At 42.9% G+C, this 23,407-nt stretch overlaps 1 protein-coding gene across 1 annotated transcript in view; it reads left to right on the forward strand.

The window, feature by feature from the left end:
- Nucleotides 1–1,302: 1,302 nt before the first annotated feature.
- trpm5 (transient receptor potential cation channel, subfamily M, member 5) overlaps nt 1,303–23,407 on the forward strand; it is a 123,421-nt gene continuing 101,316 nt past the window's right edge. The window contains exon 1 of the mRNA XM_060838763.1: nt 1,303–1,490. Within this exon, the coding sequence (XP_060694746.1) occupies nt 1,425–1,490 (66 nt within the window). The 5' untranslated portion in view covers nt 1,303–1,424. The remainder of the gene's footprint in view (nt 1,491–23,407) is intronic.

Below are 23,407 nucleotides of genomic sequence, written 5' to 3' on the forward strand. Positions count from 1 at the left end.
CTGAATAGGCTGGGGCCATTTTCCCTGGAGCATCGAACGCTGAAGGGTGACATTATAGAGGTTCATAAAATCATGAGGGATATGGATAGGATAAATAGGCAAAGTCTCTTCCCTGGGTTGGGTAGTCCAGAACTGGAGGGCATAGATTTATGGCAAGAGGGGAAAGATATAAAAGAGACCTAAGGGGCAACTTTTCATGCAGAGGGTGGTATGTGTACAGAATGTGCTGCCAGAGGAAATTGTGGAGGCAAATTCAGCATTTAAAAGGCATCTGGATGGATATGTGGATAGAAAGGTTTAGAGGGATATGATCCAAATGCTGGCAAATAAGACTAGATTAGGTTAGGATATCTGGTCAAGATGGACTTGCCTGGATGGGTGCAGCTCCAACAACACTCAAGAAGCTTAACACCATCCAGGACGAAACAGCCCACTTGATTGACACCACATTCACAAACATTTATTTCCTCCACTACCGACATTTAGGAGCAGCAGTCTGTACTATCTACAAGATGTGCTGTAGAAATTCACCAAAGATCCTGAGACAGCAACTTCCAAACCTGCTACCACTACCATCTAGAAGGTCAAGAGCAGCAGATATGTGGGAACACCACAACCTGCAAGTTCGCCTCCAAGCCACTCACCATCCTGACCTGGAAATGTATAGCTGTTCCTTTCGCGTTGCCATTTCAAAGTCCTGAAATTCCCTCCATATTTGGGTCAACCTACAGCACATGGACTGCAGTGGTTCAAGAAGGCAGCTCACCCCTACCTTCTCAAGGACAACTTGGGTCTGGCAATAAATGCTGGTCAGCCAGTGATGCCCACAGCCATTAAATAAATAATGTTTACTCCACATTTTCCCCCTTGCCTTTCAAAGTTTTATCCTTTTTCTATGATATTTGAGCTTTGGTGGCAATACTTCTGTACCTGAGTCAGAGTTTTTGTGGTCTACATGCTCACAAAATCTGGACTATGTGAAATCCTGTTTTTCTGAATAAACCCAAGGCCTTGACATGTGGGAGAGAAAAATCCCATGGTACTATCTCTGAAAGGCGCAGGGAGTGCTCCCCTGATGTCATGGGCAATATTGATCACTCCATCAACAATATGAAAATTCCCTGGTCATTACCACAGTGTTACGTGTAGAAGTTGAATGTGTTTCATATTGTAGATCACGCCCAGCTTTATCACTCGGCTTCCCTCTCCCACCCTCTTTTATTTGAAGCTGCTGTTCCCTAATGAGCCGGAGGCGATGAACTTTCCCCCGAAAAACATCGAGACAGGAAGGTGTATGAAATATTTCCACAGGTAGAGACACTTATAGTTAGGCAGGTCCTTCGCGCAGCTTCTTGCTGTAGGAGAGGGCTCCTGAAAACCATTGCAAAGGTATCTGTCCGCGGACCAATTCAAAACACACCGGCATGGACAAATTAGGGAGAGAATTGACTGAAAGTCCGGAAATGACCAACAGTGAGGAACAGCAGCAGGTGAGAAACACATTATATTTCTTTAAAAGGGTTTCAGAATGAGAAAGACAGGAAAAGTGCAGACTGTTAACTGGATTAATTATTATTATAGGAGATGACAGTTACATCCAAATGTCGACAACTCATTGGCAGAGCAAAGAAAAAAATAGGTTTGAAAGGTTCTCTCCTTGTTGCTGACTCCCTCTAATGATTTTTTTTTGCACTGAGAGAACTGTTACCGATTGGAAAGGAGTTTTGTAAACTGCCAAGACAGCAGGAGACTTTGTAGATAGTTTTATATATTTTTTTAACCATCAACCCGTTTAGAGATGGAACAGGTGGGACTTGAGGTTGCACCACCTGGCTCAGAGGTAGGGACACTACCACTGTATCACAAAAAAAAGCCCTCCTGCTGATAACTATTGATAAATGATAAAACTAATGAGCAAATCCAATATGGAGAGATACTGGTACTTATCCTGGGCATTTTATTCCCTCTTTCTGGTTAATGTGTGCATCTTTTAATACACCAGTGCATATATTTCAGATATGTGTATATAGAATATACAGCAATTTATGAAAGGGTATTCTAAAATTTCATGGTACAGTGTTCAAACAAAATCTCTTTTTTTTGATTTATGGAGAATTTATCATATTTCAGTTTCTAAAAGAAAGATTTTCCATAAAGAATGAGCTCCTTTGACATTTCTTAAACAACCGTTTAATTCCAACTGGTCCCCTGATGAGGATCCCCAATTGGTCACTGTTCCATTTGGGATACCCCCAAATAATTAAACTCATGAGTGAGGGAGGATGACCCGGCTCCCATTCATTCAACTCATCTCTTGTTTGGCAGCCAAAAAAAAGTGAATTTAAGCAAATAATCCCTTCACCTCGCTCCCCCCCCCCCCCATGAGACTTTTTTCCCCAATCTGAATATGTTACTGCTTTAAAAAGAACCAAGTTAACCAGTGCTTCTTGAGTTAAAGAAGAAGTGAGCTTATTAGCAACCAAAGATATGTAAAATATGACATGCACACAGATTCAAAACGTGAATGGAGTGAAAAAGATGTGTGACTCGGGCTCTGACAGAGTGGATGGTTGTCCTCAAGCTGTGATCTTAATAGTACCTTAGCCCAAAGTTGACAATTAGCCCATGAATACACACAGAGCAGGGGTTGCAGGTTTTTTCTTAACCTTTTTTGTATATTGTTTGATGGGTAAAACACAAGCATGTCTGCAGTTTGGGACATAATCCACATGATATGACTTTTCACTGAGGAGTAGTCAGCCAGTCATCTTTCTAGCCACAGGGGATCATATTCCAGTTAGTTTGGAATTGCATCTCTGCCTTTGAAGGATTGCTGTTTGGCACCTTTGGATTGTGACATTTAATGTTTCCTTGTGGGGACTTGCCAATCACTGAATTTACATCCACAGTCATCTTTCGGCTACATGTCCACTTATTAAGAAGTCTCATGTTGCAATTAGAAGTTCATTATGTCCTGAAGTAATTCAGGGTTATGACGCATTGTCATGACAATGGGGTGGCATGGTGGCACAGTGACTAGCACTGCAGCCTCAGCGACTTGGGTTTGATTCCAGCCTTGGGCATCTGTCTGTGTGGAGTTGGCACATTCCTTTCATGTTTGCATGGTTTTCCTCTGGGTGCTCTGGTTTCCTCCCAACTTCTAAAGATGTGCAGATTAGGTGAATTAGCCCATGCTAAATTGCCCATAGTCTCTAGGGATGTGCAAGCTGAATGGATCAGCCACGGGAAATGCTGGGTTACAGGGGAATGATGGGGAGGATGGGATGCTCTTCAGAGCATTGGTGTGGACTTGATGGGCTGAATAGCCTGCTTCTACACTGTAGGAATACTTTGAGATTTCAACAGAATTCATAGAGGGCAAAATTCTCCTGTCCATATTTAATGCTATCTTGTATTTCCAATGAAACTATCAACAGATGCTATTTCATCTGTATATATCATAGTGGCCACAGATTGCCATTGTTTTTATTCTGCCAGTCCATTGAAGGGAGGAAAATACTTGTCTCAGAATAGACACAATGGCAAGACCTGTGTGTTTAGTCTTTAATGTCGGCAGCACATTCCACTGCAGCTATCACGTGGCTCTGGCCAGGAAATTCTCTCAATCTTACAACGTACAGTAAGGCAGCAGGGATATCAGAAAGATTAACAACTTGTTTGGATGTATCATGAATGTACCATCGAGTCTTGGAGTAAGACTTCAAGCTGGACTGTCTGGCTCAGAGATGGGTGCTCGACACTGTGTCATGAGGTCTCTGAATTCCATTAACATTAATGAGTCAACACCAACCCCACACCACAGCAATTTCTGCTGAGTAATCCTACTCACATCATTCACAATTGCTCCAAGACAAAGTAAGCAAAAACTCATGGGGTAACACAAAACCATTTTTGCGCCTGACGGAGTGGGGATGTGAGGGAGGGGCACAAGGATATGCACTTGAGCCATGACAGAGGTGTATGATCAGAGACTGGGAAGGAGAGGAAGGATCAAAGGCTTCGAGCAGGGGCTTGGAGTTCCGGGAATAGAAAACGGGATTCGAGGCTCGACTGGGTGGATGAGAGAGGATGAAATCGGAAGTTGCGGGTTTGGAGAGCAGGAGAAGGGACTGTTGGATGATGTCAGTTGGGCAGATGGGCGTCAAAAATGGTGATGGATTTTCTATAAATGTGCACCCCCATTCCTCATGCCTTCGCTTTCAGCTTTGTTTTTGGGAACGGGAAGTCTTAAGAGTGGAGACGCTGCTGGCAGCATTTGCTTTCCTGTCTCGTAATAGAAAGGTCAAACATTAAGAAAATGCGGCAATCTAATTCAGGCATGTGTTGTGGGCACCTGTACTTTCCTTCACCATCAGAAGGTGCAGGACTGGGTTACACAGTCCACAAGCCAACCCTTGCCATCACCATGATTATAGGTGATGTGCCCAAGCTACAACCCCTCTTTCATACCAACTCCTCAACTTCAAAAATCTATCTACCTGCTCTTTTAAATACTATCAGTGATTAGATTAGATTAGACTTACAGTGTGGAAACAGGCCCTTCGGCCCAACAAGTCCACACCGACCCGCCGAAGCGCAACCCACCCATACCCCTACATTTACCCCTTACCTAACACTACGGGCAATTTAGCTTGGCCAATTCACCTGACCCGCACATCTTTGGACTGTGGGAGGAAACCGGAGCACCCGGAGGAAACCCACGCAGACACGGGGAGAACGTGCAAACTCCACACAGTCAGTCGCCTGAGTCGGGAATTGAACCCGGGTCTACAGGCGCTGTGAGGCAGCAGTGCTAACCACTGTGCCACCGTGCCGCCCTAGCCCCATAACGCTGTGGGAGAGAATTCCACACATTCACATCCACTTAAGGACAAAATTCTTTCACATCTCAGTTACAAATGAGTTGCCCTTTATTCTGTAACTGTGCCCTCTTGTTTGTGATTCCTCATGATTGGGAGCATCTTCTCATCATTTACCCTGGTAACTTCCTTTAGAATCTTATATGTTTCCATAAGGTCACCCCTCATTCTTCGAAACTCTAATGAATGGAGAACTAGCCTATAACCATTCTTGATAAGTCAACTCTTTCCTCCTGGAAGGTAGCCTAACAAACCTCTTTTGAAGTGCCTCTGATGTGAATATATTCTTTCTAGAATATAAGGACCAAAGCTCTATGCAGTACTCCAAGTATGGCATCACCCACACCGTGTACAGTTGGAACAAGTACTCTTTATTTTTAAGCCCAAGCCCTAGCTATAATGGCCAAAATTCTAAAATGAAACAAAGAAGGTCTGGTGATCTGAAGAAGGGTCACTGGACTCAGTGTTAGGACTGTTTTCTCTTCACAGATGCTGCCTGACTTGCTGAGTTTCTCTGGCAATTTCTGTTGTTGTTCTGGGCCAAGCTTCCATTTGCCTTCTTAATTACTGTTGCACCTGCATGCTGGCCTTCATGCACAAGAATGTCCAGATCCTCTATGCTTTCTGGAGTCTCTCTCCATTCATAACAAGCTGCCTTTTGATGCTTCCCAACAAAGTGCAGGAATGCTCACTTTCCTACGTGTAACTCCATCTGACACATTTTTGACCCTTCGCACAACCTTTATATATACACATTTCTCATGTCCTCATCATGCCATGTTACCCATCTAATTTTGTATCATCTGAAAATCTGGATACATTACAGGGTGCCCTCTCCTCCAAGTTATTAACATAAATGGTAAGGCCTTAAGCCTTATCCTTGTGATGCACCACTAGTTACGTCTTTCCAACCCATTGTGGACCCATTATTGCTGACTCCTGAAGGACTCAACCTTGAGTTCTCCAATTCCAAATAACCACCCTTTCCATCCCCTACCCCTCCCTTCCAGTCCACCCAACCACCTACCAGATTCATCCCTTCCAGTGACCAACCAGGTCATACCCTCTGCCCGTCTTCACCTATCTCCACTTCACCACCCTGTTCCCGCCACCCCATTTATCTGCAGCTCTCCCCACACCCACCCCTAGTCCTGAAGAAAGGTTACAGCTGAAACGTTGACTTCTCCACCTCCTGATGCTGCCTGGCTTGCTGTGTCCTTCCAGCCTCCTGCCTGGTGACTGTCTTCTGGGTGTGAACCAATCCTCAATCCGTGTCAGTATACTGATGATCTCTTATTTTGTGCAACCTAGCACTTCATCAAATCCCTTTAGCTTCCTGCTTTTTAACTCCCTTTTTTCTGGAACAAGGGTGACATATCAGTGCTTTTCCGATTTGCTGGAACCCTTTGAGAATCCAGTGAGTTCTAGAATATTTCAACTATCTCCACTCTCTCTGCAGCCACTTCCTTTAATACACTAGGATGCAGGCCTTCAACCTATTAGTTTGTCAAATGCTTTGTCCCTCGTGATAGAGATTGTTACGAGATCTTTCCTCCCTTTAATATCTTGCTTGTGTGTTATCTTTGCGATATCTGCATTGCCCAACGTCACAAAGCCTGATGCAAAATATTGGTTTAAGTTATCTGCCATTTCCCTGTTCCACATTATCAGTTCACCTATTGCATCCTGTAATGGTCTGACATTCACTTCAGTTACTCTTTTTATAGGCCAGTAGAAGCTCATGCTGTTTATTTTTATATTTCTTGCCAATTTACTTTCATAATCAATTTTCTCTGTTTTTAGTCATCTACTGCCAGTTCCTAAAAACAAATTTTCAATCTCTTGACATACCACTGTTTTTCTTTCTCCTTTGCATACCTCAGTTTTTGATTGGAAGTTCTCTTTGACTGCTGTTGTTAACTAGGAGAAAGTGAGGTCTGCAGATGCTGGAGATCAGAGCTGAAAAATGTGTTGCTGGAAAAGCGCAGCAGGTCAGGCAGCATCCAAGGAGCAGGAGAATCGACATTTCGGGCATAAGCCCTGACGTTCCTGAAGAAGGGCTTATGCCTGAAATGTCGATTCTCCTGCTCCTTGGATGCTGCCTGACCTGCTGCGCTTTTCCAGCAACACATTTTTCAGCTGCTATTGTTAACTATGGGGTTCCTTTCATTGAAGCCTTCTTTTTGACTTGAATAAGTTTTTTGTTGAGTGTTGTGTAATGTCTGCATGAATGTCTGCTACTGCCCATCGACTGACCTTGCTCTTTGTCTATATCCTCAGCTTGCTTTCAGCAACTGTCTTTCCTCATCGCTCTGTAACTGCTCTTATCAAAGTAGAGGATCCTGGCTTGAAACCCAAGTTACTCTCCTGCAATATGAATTCTTAACTCTGCTTCATTGTGATTGCTATCCTGTAAAGGATCCTTAAATATGAGATCCTCTATTAATCCTAACTCATTACTAGATCTAAAATAGCCTGTTGCTGGGTAGGTTCTGCAGTGTTTTAACAAACAATCCCTGATGCACTCTCCAAACTTCTCTTCCATTTTACCCTTACCTGTCTGATTTGCCCAGTCAGTAAGTAGATTAAAACCACCTTGGACAACTTCTAGTGCCTCCATTATTTCCTAATTTATTCATTGTCCTACAGTGAGACAATTCTTCAGGGGCTTCTAGGAACTTTCCCTTGCTATTTCTTCATTCCACCCAACCTGCCTATTACATCTGTATCACTGCCATATCGATACCTTCCTTTATGGTCAAAAATATCCCGTTACCTTTTCTATTTTTTTTGTTTTCCTGTAATCGTCTTGAATATTGAGATCCCAGTCTTGGTCACCGTGCAACCGTGTCTCTGTAATACAAGAGTGGAACTTGATTGCTATTTGTGCTATCCACTCACCTGTCTTGTCATGAGCATTCCAATAAAAAGCCTTAGGATATAGCCTCCGATATTACCTGTTCACTCTGTTTCACTCTTCTGTTTGTTTTGTTCCCCTTCCTGTCGCAATTTGATTATTTTTCACCTCTTTGCTACCCTCCACCCCGCTCTACTTTTTTTTTGTAAATGATCCCTTCAATTGCCACACCCTAGTTAGTCCGCAAGGTAACAGGGACACCCTGGAAATGTGTGGGAACTTCCTGCCCACCAAGTTAGGAGTGTCCACATTGTGCTAGAAGAGTGGGCCTTCAGCTGCCATAGTCATAGTCAAATGAGTTTGCCTTCTCTTTCTCAGCTCAGAGCAAGTGCTAGAGGTTTACAATACGGAAACAGGCCCTTCGGTCCAATTCATCCATGCCGTCCAGTTTTCACAATTAAACTGGTCCCTATCCTTCTGTTCCTATCCCATTTGTGTTCCTGTCCAAATGTTTCTTAAGTGATGAAATTGTACTCATTCTATCACTACCTCTGGAACCCCATTCCAGACACTCCCCACCCTTTGTGTGAAATAATTGCTTCACTGGACCCTTTTGTGATCTCTTTTCCTGTTCCAACTAGTTTTAGACTAGCCTACTATGGGGAAAAGCTCTTGTCTATCTACTTTCTGTGCCCCTCATGATTTTATAGACCTCCATAAGGTCATTCCTCAGTCACTGCCTCTGCTCAGAACTCAAACTTTCCAGGCAGCATCCTAGTAAATCTTTTCTGCACTCTTTCTGAACTAATAATACCCTTTCTACAGTAAGGCGACCAGAACTGCGTACTACTCCAAATGTGGCCATGCTAATGTCTTTTGCAGGAGGATATATTGCAAGTCTTTTATTGCCATGAACTAATTCTTACTGATTACAGAAAAAAAAGGCTGTTGATTTTTGCTGAGCTGAATCTGCCCTTCATCTCTTGAAATGAGCTTTCTCCTTACAGAAAGATAAATAGGGGTTAAAACCCAACCCTTGCTGAAGCGCATTTGTGCAATCTCCCTTTTCAGATTTCATTATTGAGAGGGATGGTCTCCAAGCTTCACAATCTCATTCAAATACAAACATTGTAGTCCATTTGGCATAGCTATAATGGGATGGGCTAACGTACCACCTTAGTGTAAAGGCTTAATTTAAGAAGTAGATTGTCTTGTACTTTATTACGAACAGGGGTGGCTATGGCTATTTAGATTGTGTTGTCATACCAGAAAAATATAACCAGAATTTATTATCATTGAGATTCTGAAAACACTTCAATGATCAGGTAAGTGGGGAGTGGAATGCTTTTTATAGGAAAGCAGCATAGACACAGTCTATTTGTGCTCTGATTTTACTGAAGTTGGAACTTAATAGGGAAAGCTTTGGAATAGTTCATTGTGGAGGTGCAGTAGCATGGTTGAATTTTTCACAGTGGACCAGTGGTGCGGGGTGTGCTGGGGTGGAGACAAATTGTGCTGTGGAGGTAGAAGAACAACATTTATGCAATTAGACAGGATGTGGATCTGATGCTCACTAGACACAAGCCCATGAGGTTCTGAACAGTCTCATTGAGCTTGCAGGTGATGCCAGGGAGGGTGTGGAGTTGATTATGCCTATTGTTGGGACAGTTTCTCCTTAGAGACGAGGAAGCTGAGGGGAGACTTGTTCAAAGTTTTCAAAATCATGATAAGTCTGGACAGAGTGGATAGGGAGAAAGTCTTCCTACCCAAATAGATTGAGAACCTGAGGAGTCAGTTTTAAAGAAGAAAATGCACAGTGAGAAGAAAACGACTTCATAACGAGTAGTTACAGCCTGGAATGTGGTGACTGGACATGTATGGAGGCGGGTTCAGTTAATGCATTGAAGAGGGCTTTGGATGATTATTTATATAGGACCTACGTGTAGGGCTAAAGGCCAGAGTTTGGCACCAAGTTGAAATGCTTCAAGAGCTAGTACATATGGGTGAGATGACCTCCTAATGCATATCTCTGATTCTATGAAATGGGGAACTGTGAAGCCATCAGAAGCTGGGAACAACAATAGACTGTTTGCTATAAGGACTATGATTTCAAGGTTAAAAATCACACAACACCAGGTTATAGTCCAACAGGTTTATTTGGAAGCACTAGCTTATGGAGGGCTGCTCCTTCATCAGGTGGTTGTGGAGTATAAGATCATAAGACAGAGAATGTCGAGCCAAGGTTTACAGTGTGATGTAACTGAAATTTATATATTGAAAACGACCTGGATTGTTTGTTAAGTCTTCCATCTTTTAGAATGACTATGTTAGTTTCCCATTTCTTTCATATGTAAATCACAAAACTTCTTCAAAAGTTACATTCTCAAGTGAACTTTAACAATTGGTGCCATGTTGGCCCAGATAATGCATTGAAGGTGTGAGCTTCCCTGTGTGAGACCCTCTATGCCACAATGTTCAGGCTGATTCTAATCTAAAAAACGGATTTACAGAATCTTTAATGGATTAATGCAGTTTTTGAGCCAAGTAAAATGTAATTCTGCAAGTACACAAACTTGTGTGCATATGGATCTGTGTGTGTGTATGGGTTGGGGGGGGGGGGGGTGGTAGAGGGCAGGGTTTGAGTGTCTGTGAGAGAGTGTGTGTGAATGTAAAGCGGTACAGGTCTGTGAGAGGGTGTGTGTACGAGTGTGGGAGTGTATGTGTGAGCTTGTGTGTGTGTGTGTGTGTGTGTGTGTGTGTGTGTGTGTGTGTGTGTGTGTGTAAGTAATGCAATGGGGTCACCTGTAGTGTGACATAAACCCAAGGTCCCAGTTGAAGCCATCCCATGGGTACTGAACTTAGCTATCAGCCTCTGCTCAGCCACTTTTCATGTTGCCTATCCCAAAGTCCACCTTGGAGGATGGTCACCCGAAGGTCCAAGGTCGAATGTCTTGGACTGCTGAATTGTTCTCCAACTGGGAGGGAACACTTCTGTCTGGTGATTGCTGTGTGGTGTCCATTCAACAGACAGGAGTGTTCCCTCCCAGTCGGAGAACACTTCAGCGGTCTGGGACATTCGACCTCGGAACTTCAGGTGACCGTCCTTCAAGGTGGACTTTGGGACAGGCAGCAATGCAAAGTTGCTGAGCCAAGGTTGGTACTCATAGGGATGGCCTCAACCAGGGCCTTGGGTTCATGTTACACTACAGGTGACCCCATTGCACACACAGACACGCACACACACACTCTCCTACAACCCATACGTGCATGCAGACCCTCTCTCATATGCTCACACATACACTTACACATGCACGCTCTCACAGACCTATATCCCTTTACACTCACACTCTCACACACGCTCTCACAGACACTCATAATACCCCCACCCTCTTCCCTTCACACACCCAATGCACACATACACATATAGGTTTGTGGGGTGAATTTGTACTTGCAGAATTACATTTTACTTTGTTCAAGAACTGCATGAATTCATGTAAGATTCTGTAAATCCATTTTTTAGGTTAGAATCAGTCTGAACAGTGGGGCACAGACAGTCTCACACAGGGAAGCTCACACCTTCAATGCATTATCTGGCCAACATGACACCAAATGCTAAAGTTCACTTGAGAATGTAACTTTTGAAAACTTGTTGGACTATAACCTGGGGTTGTGCGATTTTTAACTTTGTCCACCGGCATCTCCAAATTCTGACTTCAAGGACACATTCCTTTCTGTAGTTTCACACATGAGCTGGCCACAAAATGAAAATAGGGTTTCATTAATAGGATTTTTTTGGGTCTTTTTTTTGGGTCAGGTTTTATAATGTAAAATTTTGTCATGCTTTCAACTATTAACTTGAATTTCAAATATTTTTAGAAGTTATTGTTCTGTATGGACATTGTAACATGAATACTCAGTACAGGACATTGGTTAGGCCGCTGTTGGAATATTGCATGCAATTCTGGTCTCCTTCCTATCGGAAAGATGTGAAACTTGAAAGAGTTCAGAGAAGATTTACAAGGATGTTGCCAGGGTTGGAGGATTTGAGCTATAGGGAGAAGCTGAACAGACTGGGGCTGTTTTCCCTGGAGCGTCGGAGGCCGAGGGGTGACCTTATAGAGGTTTGCAAATTTATGAGGGGCCTGGATAGGATAAATAGGCAAAGGTCAGGGAAACTAGAGGGCATAGGTTTAGGGTGAGAGGGGAAAAATATAAAAGAGATCTACGGGGCAACTTTTTCACACAGAGGATCGTATGTGTATGGAATGAGCTGGCAGATGAAGTGGTGGAGGCTGGTACAATTGCAACATTTAAGAGGCATTTGGATGGGTTTATAAATAGGAAGGGTTTGGAGGGATATGGGCCAGGTGCAGGCAGGTGGGACTAGATTGGTTTGGGATATCTGGTCAGCATGGACGGGTTGGACAGAAGGGTCTGTTTCCATGCTGTACATCTCTATGACTCGAAAGAGACTTTCTTTCGAAACTGTGTCCCATTAGTCAGATCAAAACTCGGTGGAAATTATTACTTGTAACATCTGAACTCGCTCTGGAGACTTCTGGGGTATGTTGGACTCTGGTTTAGTTTTGCTGTCTTGTTTGCAGGATTTTTGATTTATGCAGACAGGGTGTTAAATATAAGACTACTCGCAGAAATTGGTGAAAAGGCATTGGGTAAAACCTTACCTGATTAGTGAAGCAAGAGTCTGTTCATATCATTGAATGCAAATTCAGTTCGTTATTTGCTTAGACCAGAATTGTCATGAATGTAAACATTTAAACAGACAGAACACTGTCAATGTCAAGAAAGAATTAGCATTATTCAAATATTGGAACATTGATCATTTACATTGGGGAAGAAAAATAGTCCCAGTGTAGACTCTTAATAGAGTCAGGCAGACCTGGTGAATTTTGGAAGGTGCATATATGCTCGTGTATGAATAAATAAATATAGGAAACACAGAAAATATATAGTGATGTTGTGACATGGACACCCAGTAATCCTTTATTTTAAGTCAATGACTCCAGTAACCTTAATTTTAATTTAATTTATTTTCAGTGTTTTTACTTTTTGTTGGAACCCCAGATCTTTCAATCGGAAGACATGGAACAAATGTAATTGTCCCTATTCCTGAGGATTTCATCACACGGCCTCCAAATTCCAGCCTATCTGCCAGGCCAAGCCATCTTTATCCCCCTTGCTGTTGTCACTATGTTTATGTGTAGATGGTGGCATAGTGGTAACGCTATTGGATAATAATCCCAATGCTCTGGCGACCTGAATTTTACATCCTACTAGAAAAATTGCTGGAATTTAAATTAAATTAATAACTTTGGAATTAAAGGCAGATGTATCTCAGTAATTATAGAACCCCTACAGCGTGGAAGCAAGCAATTTGGTCCATCCAATCCACAGTGATCCTCTGAAAAGCATTCCACCCAGACTGGCTCCCAAACCCTATACCCATAACTCTGGATTTCCCACAGCCAATCCACCTAACATATACATCTTTGGACTATGGGAAGAAATAGAGCAACCGGAGGAAATTCATGCAGGCGTGGAGAGAATGTGCAAACTCCATACAGGCAGTTGCCCGAGGCTGGAATCGAGCCCAGGTCCCGAGCACTGTGAGGCAGCAGCGCTAACCACTGAGCCATCGTGCCACCAGGATGGCCAGGAACCACTCGTCAATTGTCATAAAAACCCTCGTAGTTCACTAATGCTGAAATCTACCACCCTTTCTCCAATGCTATTGATTTGCAATTGCCCTCTGAAATGGATAAAAACAAACCACTCGGATTAAGGGTCACCTAGAGATGGGAAGTAAATGCTGTCCTCATCAGTGACACCAGAGCTCATTCAAGAATAAAGCAAATAAAAAGTCTTAAATTCCTAAACACTGCAGGGTAATCTTGAAGGTTTGGCAATATGTGTTGATACCTATGTACTTATCACTTCACCGCCACTGTCCACAGTCACTTTAACTTTCATATTTCTCCAATAGGGAAGAACTGTTTGTGTACATGCTGCAGCTTAGGATACTACATCCACTGCTCCTGGTGTCCTTGCCTGTAAGGTGGGAGACTATTCAGTGCATAGCCTCAAAGCTGAGCTCCCTGTCATATGCCACTTCAATTCTCCTCCAATTCCTGAGCTGAATCCTCCGCCTTTAGTAATGTTGCAACAAAGTTCAATTCTAGCAGGAAATACAGCCCTTTTGTCCTTCTCTGAGGCAGCCCTTCCAGCCTGGATATTAACCTTAGCAGATTTAGACCATATTTGTATATTTTTATTTTCTGTCTGGAGTAAAATGCTGGCGATGTTGAATGGTGGGTCCAACTTTTAATAGAGTTGACGACTGAGTTATTATCCCATCTGAAAGCATGCTGGGCGGGGCCATGTATACCTGCGGCTTTTATTTCCTCCTTTCAGGTTCAAGGGTATCTGAAGCCTGCCCATATCCCTGATATTTTTTCACCTCCATTCCTATCTGGCCTGACCCCACCTCATCCCAACATGACTTTTAGCAAATCCCAAGGGCCCTCTGTTTTGTGAATGCTTATAACTTACTCCTCTTATCATGTCTCTGCCATCTAGTAACATTACTTCAGGCTTTTTATTTTTGACTCAAGGGCCCTACAGGTCATAGGACTACAGGAACAAAAGTGTACCAGAAACCCCTCAAGCCTGATCCACTGTTCAATGAGATCATGAATGATATGTGGCCTTACTCCATATACCAAGCTTTGACCCATATACCCTTAATACCTTTGCTAAACACAAATGTATGTATCTTGGATTTAAAATAACATCCTGCAACCACTGCTGTTTGTGGAAGAGAATTCCAAATATCTATTATCCTTTGTGTGTAGATGTTTGCTTTCTAATATCACTTCTGAAGAATCTGACCCTAATTCTCCGACTGTGCTCCCTAGTTTCAGAATCCCCAATGAGGGGAAATAGTTTATCTTTATCTACCTTGTCTTTTCCTGCTCATATCTTAAAGACTTCAATCAGAATACTCCTTATCCTTCACAGTTCTAGAGAAAACAGACATAATTTGTGTTATCTGTCCTGATAATGTAGCTAATGAAGTCTGGGTATTGCTCTTGTAAGCTGAAAATGTGTTGCTGGAAAAGCGCAGCAGGTCAGGCAGCATCCAAGGAGCAGGAAAATCGATGTTTCGGGCACGAGCCCTTCTTCTCCAGCATCTACAGTCCTCACTTTATCCTATTGTTCTTGTAAACCTATATTGTACTCTCTCCAAGCCCAATATATCCTTTTGTAAAGTGTGGTGCTCAGATCTGCTCACAGGACTCCTAGTGGGGTGTAAACAGGGTTTTGTATAAATGTAGCATAAGTTCTGCATTCTTGTACTCTAGTCCTCTTGATAAAAAGACCAGCATTCCATTAGCTTTCCTGATTACTTTCCCCACCTGTTCGTGCCATTTTAAAAATATATGTACCTGAAACCCCAAGTTTCTTAGGACATTCACTATATTTAACTTCAAACTATCTAGAAAGTAGCCTGGTCTATCTTTTTCCAGTCCAAAGTAGAGAGCCTCAAACTTGCTTACATTGGTCTCCATCTGCCACAGTTTTGCCCATTCACTTAGTCTAACAATATCCCTTTCCTGTTATCTACAATGCCTCCTAAACTAATGTGCATAACTAAAGTTCTCATACAGATCCTTGTAGGAACCATTGGTCACATGCTGCCAATTTTAATACTTTCCCATCATCCATACCTTCTGTAGCCAGCCATTCAACCAATTTCCCAGTAACATGCCCTCAATGTCATGAGCTTTGACCTTCGTTAACTGTTTGTTACATGGGACTTCATCGAATGCTTTCTGAAAGTCCACATAAACAGCATCCACAGACATTTCACTGTTCCTAACTTAGTCACCTCTTCAAATTCAACGATGTTTGTCCGGCATGACCCATCTCTCCTAAATGGATGCTGGTTCTCCCTGATTAACTAACTAAAGCTTTTCAAGGCATTCAGTTAATCCATCCTTATTATATTCTCCACAGACGTTTGGCTAAATAGTCTATAATTATCCTGGTTTTCATCTTTTGCCCTTCCTAAAAAGCGGAGTGATGTGTCATTTTCCAATCCAGAGGGATGACCCCTGTATCAGGTGAACTCTGAAAGATTATAGCGTGTTTACAGTGTGCTCTCCTATATCCTTTAATTGCCCTCAGATCCTGGTCCTGGGGGGAGGGGGGTTGTAACTCTTCAATTCCATTAATTTCCAAATTACTGGTGTTTTACTTGTGTTCATTTTATTCAGTCCCTGCCCCCAATCTATCATTCCTCCTGACTTCCAGCAAGCACTTCTTTTCTCATATAAATACTGAGGCAAAGTAAATATTCAATATGCCTAATTTGTCCCCCAAAGCCACTGACAGTTTCCTTATTTTTACTCTACAGTGAGCCAACATTGCTCCTGAGCATTTGCTTTGCTTTCTAACTTGTCTTGCATCTTGGTGCATGTTTGTGTATTTATTTCTGTGTGGGTGTCTGTGAATGAATCCAGACAGGGTGTGAATTCACTTGTAGGTGAGTGCATGAATGTTCAGTGTTTCTATAGTTGTGTGGATTTGATTTCCCTTCTTGTGCCTCTCTAGCTTTTAAAATTTTTGTTTGAAATTTCTTACAGTTAAATAGTGGCCTGGAATTTGCTGGTAAAATAACAGCACCTTTATTGCATCTGCCATTATCGATGTCTTTCTGATTCATTTATCTAATCATAGATAGAGAATTAGCTGCAATGATTTATCTCCTTGATCCTGCACTGTGTCTTTGGGCATCCACAAGATTAAATTGAGATTTACATTTACCCCAGCTGAAGAAAATCTGGCTGCTTTTGAATGTGTTAATTGGTGGAACAAATGGAAATTGGAAAGACGCTTAGAACATGCCTCAGAGATTTTGGCATGGAACACGTACTGTATCTACCAATCTGTCTCTTTGAAAACAGCAGTGCAATTCCCTGAAACTGAAACTCTGAAAGAAAAACAAAAACTGCTGGAAAATACTTAGATTAGACAGTATCTGTAGAGTGGAAAAAGTTTTTTGTTTTGGCCAATAACCATTTATTATTAGGACTTGAAGATACTTGGAGATTATGGGTAGGACATGAGCAATGGTAGGATTTGTGGAAGAATCAGACAAGAATCTCAATGTTGGGAGTGTCTCATTGCATCTTTTATGCTTTTGAGTATTGGCAAGATAAGTCTCTTGCTAGGTGTTGGTGAATTACTAAATTAGGGAGAGTATATATGGTTATTAATGCACAACTTGTCTTGTTAATATTTGACATCCTATTTTACCAAATGTAACAATCAAACTAGACATTGAGGATTCTCCATTTGGAAGCTAGTGTATGTACTGATGATTTTCACTCACCGCTGGTTGCAAACTGCCTTGACGTTGCTCAGGACCAAACAGCGTCTCAGGGCACAACCCACTGGCATCAGCTGCAGACACACCATATCCATGGATGTTGGCATCTGACATCTAACCCTTTATGAACCACCATGGTATCTCTCTGATCCACTTGACAGCCTCTTAGGAAGCACAGAAATTCATTGCTGGTTGCTGGCTCATCCTGCATTGAAAGGCTAGGGCAAGGACACTTTACACAAAGGAACATTCACTCAGATCATGGGCTGCTCACTTGCTATTTCTGTGCCCACTCATTTTACGCCAATTTGCGAGCTCTCAGTAACCATACCTTGTCATGCCATGCTAATTAGTACACTGGACACTTCCATGCTGTTCTGAGGAAGGGTCACTGGACCTGAAACGTTAACTCTGCTCTCTCCCCTAGAGACTGCCAAGCCCGTTGAGTTTTCCCAGCAATTTCTGGTTTTGTTTCTGAATTTACAGCTTCTGTAGTTCTTTGGTTTCTTGTTTGGCAACTTGCCTTGCCAGACAAGAGGATGTATATCATGCTGTGGGCATCCACATGGCAAATACATTGTATGTGCAGGACACACAACCCTTTATCTGCCTTGGTTTTCTTACTCCCAGACGCTGCAGCAGCATCTCAACACATACACCCCATAGTACATATTTTGATGGTATTAGGCAAGAATTTTCAAAAGCTGACTGGGGACAGACGTTTGCAGGCAAAGGGATGGCTGGAAAATGGGAAGCCTTCAGAAATGAGATAATGAGAGTCCAGAGACAGTATATTCCTGTCAGGGTGAAAGGAAAGATGGTAAGTGTAGGGAAAGCTGGATGACTAGAGAAATTAAGGTTTTGGTTAAGAAAATGAAGGAAGCATATGTCAGGTATAGACAGGATAGATCGAATGAATCCTTAGAGTTTAAAGACAGTAGGAGTATGCTTAGGAGGGAAAGCAAGCGGGCAAAAAGGGGACTTGAAATAGATTTGGTAAATAGGATTAAGGAGAATCCGGAAGGCTTTTATAAATACAATTATGGGCATAAAGGTAACTAGGGAGAGAATAGGGCCCGTCAAAGATCAGCAAGGCAGCCCATGTGTGGAGCTGCAGGAGATGGGAAATATTGAACAATTGCACAAACTAAGGAGTTTGGGATTGAAGGTGATTTAGCGGTTTGGTTGAAATTGGTGAGCTGAAAGAAGACAGGTGGTGGTTGATGGGAAATATTCATCCTGAAGCTGAGTGTGTGCCGCAAAGATCTGTTTTGGGCCCACTGCTGTTCATCATTTTTATAAATGACCTGGGTGTGGGCGTAGAAGGATGGGTTAGTAAATTTGAAGATGACACTAAGGTAGGCAGAATTATGTGTAGTGCTGAAGGATGTGCGTTACAGAAGGACATAGGTAAGATGCAAAGCTGGGCTGAGAAACGGCAAATGGAGTTTAATGCGGAAAAGTGTGAGATAGTTCACTTCGGAAGAAATAACAGGAATGCAGAGTACGGGGCTAATGGTAAAATTCTTGGTAGTGTAGAGAAACAGACAGATCTTGGTGTCCATGTACATAAATCCCTGAAAGTTGCCACCCAGGTTGATAGGGTTTTTAAGAAGGCATATGGTGCGTTGGCATTTATTGGTAGGGGGATTGAGTTTCAGACCCATGAGGTTGTGCTTCAGCTGTACAAGATACCAATAAGGCCGCACCTGGAGTATTGTGTGCTGTTCCGGTCATCACATTATAGGAAGGATGAGGAAGCTTTGGAAAGGGTTCGGAGGAGATTTATTAGGATGTTACCTAGTGTGGAAGGTAATTCTTATGAGGAAAGGCTGAGGGAATTGAGGCTGTTTTCGTTGGAGAGAAGAAGGTTGAGAGGTGACTTAATTGAGACATATAAGATAATCAGAGGTTTAGATAGGGTGAACAGGGAGGGCCTTTTTCTTTAGATGGTGAAGGCTAACACGAGGGGGCATAGCTTTAAATTGAGGGGTGATAGATTGAGCACTGATATTAGGGATAGTTTCTTTACTCAGAGTTGGGGATATAGAATGGCCTGCCTGCAACTATAGTAGACTAGCTGATGTTAAGGGCATTTAAATGGACATTGGACATACATATGGATAATAATGGAACAGTGTAGGTTAGATGGGCATCAGATTAATTTTGTAGGTCGGCGCAACATCGAGGGCTGAAGGGCCTGTACTGTGCTATAATGTTCTATAGAGAGATACTAAAATAGTATTTTGCATCAGTCTTTTACAGTAGAGAAGGACGTGGAAGTTATAAATGTGGGGAAATAAATGGTGACATCTTGAAAAATGTCCATATTACAGAGGAGGAATTGCTGGATGTCTTGAAACGCATAAAAGTTGATAAATCCCCATGATCTGATCAAGTGTACCTTAGAAATCTGTGGGAACGTAGGGAAGTGATTGCTTGCCCCTTGCTGAGATATTTGTATCATCTATAGTCCCAGGTGAGGTGCCGGAAGACTGGAGGTTGGCTAGCATGGTGCCACTATTTAAGAAAGGTGATAAGGAACAGTCAGGGAACTATAGACTGGTGAGCTTGCCATCGGTGCTGGGCAAGCTTTTGGAGGGAATCCTGAGAGACAGGATTTGTGTGTATTTGGAAAGGCAAGGACTGATTAGGGATCGTCAGCATGGCTTTGTGCATGGGAAATCATGCCTCTCAAACTTGATTGACTTTTTTGAGAAAGTAACAAAGAGGATTGATGAGGGGAGAGCAGTACATGTGATCTATATAGGCTTCAGTAAGGCATTCGACAAAATTCCTCATTGGAAACTGGTTAGCAAGGTTAGATCTTAGGGAATACAGGGAGAACTAGCTGTTTGGATGAAGAATTAACTCAAAGGTAGAAGACAGAAGGGTTGTGGGGGTGGAGAGTTGTTTTTGAGACTGGAATGCCACAAGGATCAGTGCTGGGTCTTCAGTTTTTGGTCATTTATATAAATGATTTGGATGGGAACATAGTAAGTAAGATTACAGATGACACCAAAATTGGAGATGTATTGGACAGCAAAGGAGGTTACCACAGAATACAATGGAATCTTGATCAGATGGGCCAATTGGCTGAGGAGTAGCAGATGGAGTTGAATTTAGATAAAGGAGAGGTGGTGTGTTTTGATAAAATCAGAGCAGAACTTATACACTTAATGGTAATGTCCTAGGGAGTGTTGCTAAACAAAGAGACCTTGGAGTGCAGGTTCATAGTTACTTGAAAGTGGGGTCGCAGTAGATAGGGTAGTGAAGAAGGCGTTTGGTATGCTTGCCTTTATTAGTCAGAGTATTGAGTACAGGAGTTGGGAGGTTATGTTGCGGCTGTACAGGACATTGGTTAGACCACTGTTGGAATATTGTGTGCAATTCTGGTCTCTTTCCTATTGGAAAGATGTTGTGAAACTTGAAAGGGTTTAGAAAAGATTTACAAGGATGTTGCCAGGGTTGGAGGATTTGAGCTATAGGGAGAGGCTGTACAGGCTGGGGCTGTTTTCCCTAGAGTGCCAGAGGCTGAGGGGGGACCTTTGTAGGGTTTATAAAATCATGAGGGGCTTGGAAAGGATAAAGAGACCAGGTCTTTTCCCTGAGGTCGGGAAGTTCAGAACTAGAGGGTGTAAGTTTAGGGTAAGAGGGGAAATATATAAAATGACTAAAAGGACAATGTTTTCACAAGGAGAGTGGTGCGTGAATGGAATGAGCTGCCAGAGGAAATGGTGGAGGCTGTTACAATTACTGCATTTAAAAAGCATCTGGATGATTATATGAATAAGAAGAGTTTAGAGGGATATAGGATTAGATTAATTTAGGATATCTGGTCAGCATAGACGAGTTGGACCAAAGGCTCTGTTTCCATGCTGTACATCTCTATGACTCTATGAAAGGAAGATTAGGTGGCACAGATACTAGATCAGTCAAGCAAAATGGTGAAATTTCTACAAATATGAAAATATACGCTTGTCACCTGTACCACCAAAGTACCCTAAAAGGATTTTCTTCCTCCCCCCTCACTCCTATCATGTCTTAGTTCAGCCCCTGGTTTCCTGCTGGGATGTAAGGAACTTGCTCAGCAGTGGAGGCCCAGCGGAGGAATTGGATTGGATGAATAGTGGTAGTTACTCGTTTGGAGGGACATGGATATCTCTGAATTTCCACAGGAGGGACCCTGGTCTTCCCATATGCAGGGCCAGGAATCTCTCCTTGTGGGAGCTAAAGAATCTAATGTTGGGCACCCCTCCACCTTTTTTTGCCTTCTTGTGGAGTGCCTTCTCCATGAAGTTGGAAGAGAGAAAAGGAGGGAATGAGTGAGATAAAAGCCGGTGAGATGGTGCTTAGTGCAAGTGGAGGAAAGCTGGTGAAATGCCCGGGCGAGTAAGGAGGCAGCACAGAGGCCATTCCAGGAGTGTAGGAGTGTTGAGGATGGACAGGGTGGAAATGAGAACAACTGAGGGAAGATGTTGCTGTCAATAATGGGAGTGGTTGAGCGTGTGCCTTGATGGGTGTAACAGTAGGGACAGAATGAGTATGAGAAGATAGGCTAGATGCGGGAAGAATGTTCCCAATATTGGGAACAACCAGAACTCAGGAGTCACAGCCTAAGAACAAGGGGTCAGCCATTTAGGACCGAGATGAGGAAGAATTTCTTCCCACAGTATTGTGAACCTGTGGAGTTCTCTCCCATAGGAAGCTGTTGGGGCTAGTTTGTTAGATATATTCAAGAGGGAGCTGAACATGGCCTTTACAGCTAAAGGGAACCTGGGGTATGGAGAGAAAGCAGGAATAGGCTACTGAGATTGCATGATCAGCCATGATCATATTGAATGATGGCGCAGGCTTGAAGGACCTACGCCTGCACCTTTTTTTCATCTTTATAAGAGTGTGCCACTTCCTCTCGAGGAGCAGAGAAGGCGATTGAGCTACCTACGGCACTCTGGCTGTTCCTCCACTCTGTTAAGGTGGCACTGACCCCTAGGTGGTGACCTCAGACCAGGCTCTGGTGGTGTGGCATCCTTTACCAATCCTCTGGGCAATAGCTACCCCCTAGTTTGCATCACCCCCCTCAACCAGGAGCTCTGTGTCCCTATTGGAGAATCATCCTCTCCTTCTCCAACATGGTCAGCTTCCTTCCCTGACTGAATAGGGTGTATTGGAAGGCCTGCGCTCATCCAGGTACACACCAGCTTTTTAAAGATGGCATAGGTACCAAGGTCTTTTGGCTACTGCTTCTTGTGATAAGAAAGTTCAAGAAGCTAAGCAATCTTCTTGGATAACCTCCAGCACTTTTAAGACATCAATGGCAAAATACAACAATGGAAGTAAAGGTCACCTATTGCCTTGATGATTTTGTGCAGTGAGTGGTGAGCTGTTCCAGGAATGGTGTTTGGTAAGGTGGGGATGGAATCAGATGTGAAGGACATTATAGGGGCAGGATCCTTAGTTAATGAGGTGTGTTTGCTCAGATAAAGTGAGAAAAATGTCACTCTGCCTTGCAGCAAGATACCCTTCAAAAAACTTGATGTAACTGGCACCTAACCAAAAAAAAGAATCAGTCCAAAGGGTTTCTGAGCAAGAAGAAAACCATGGAAAAGGAGGAGCCGGGATGTCACAGAAATGAAAGGTTAAGATCGGGCAAAAGTGAATAAATGACAAACAATGATCCAACACACCAGTAAAACTGAATTGTGCACTTAATAGGAATATCACCGCATATAATAGAAATTGCTGACTAGCCACAGGAAAGCTTCCTTTCTTCTCTGTGAATTCTAAGAATGTGGGGCCTCAAATTTAATATTGCATCTTTGAACCTTACTGTTGATGTTGTAGAATCCCTACAGTGCAGAAAAATGCTACTTGGCCCATAAAGTCTGCACTGACCCTGCAAAGAACTTACCACCCTCACCCCAATATAAACCCACCTAACTTGCACATCCCTGGACACTTCAGGGCAATTTTTAGCATGGCTAATCTACCTAACCTGCACATTAGTGGGAGGAAACCAGAGGAAACCCTTGTTGACATGGGGAGAATGTGCAAACTCCACGCAGACAGTTACTCAAAGCTGGGATCGAATCTGGATTCTGGATGCTGTGAAGCTACAGTGCTAAATACAGCACCTCTGATGATACAGTACTCGAGTACCACAGTGATAGCTCCAACTAAGTTACTTGCTCGTGTCTCTGGAGTGGGGAAAGAAGCAGCTTCTGATTCAGAGCTGAAGGCACTATATCCTGGTGGCAC

This window comes from Hemiscyllium ocellatum, chromosome 18, assembly GCF_020745735.1.
Source record: "Hemiscyllium ocellatum isolate sHemOce1 chromosome 18, sHemOce1.pat.X.cur, whole genome shotgun sequence".
In the NCBI taxonomy this organism is placed as follows: Eukaryota; Metazoa; Chordata; class Chondrichthyes; order Orectolobiformes; family Hemiscylliidae; genus Hemiscyllium; species Hemiscyllium ocellatum.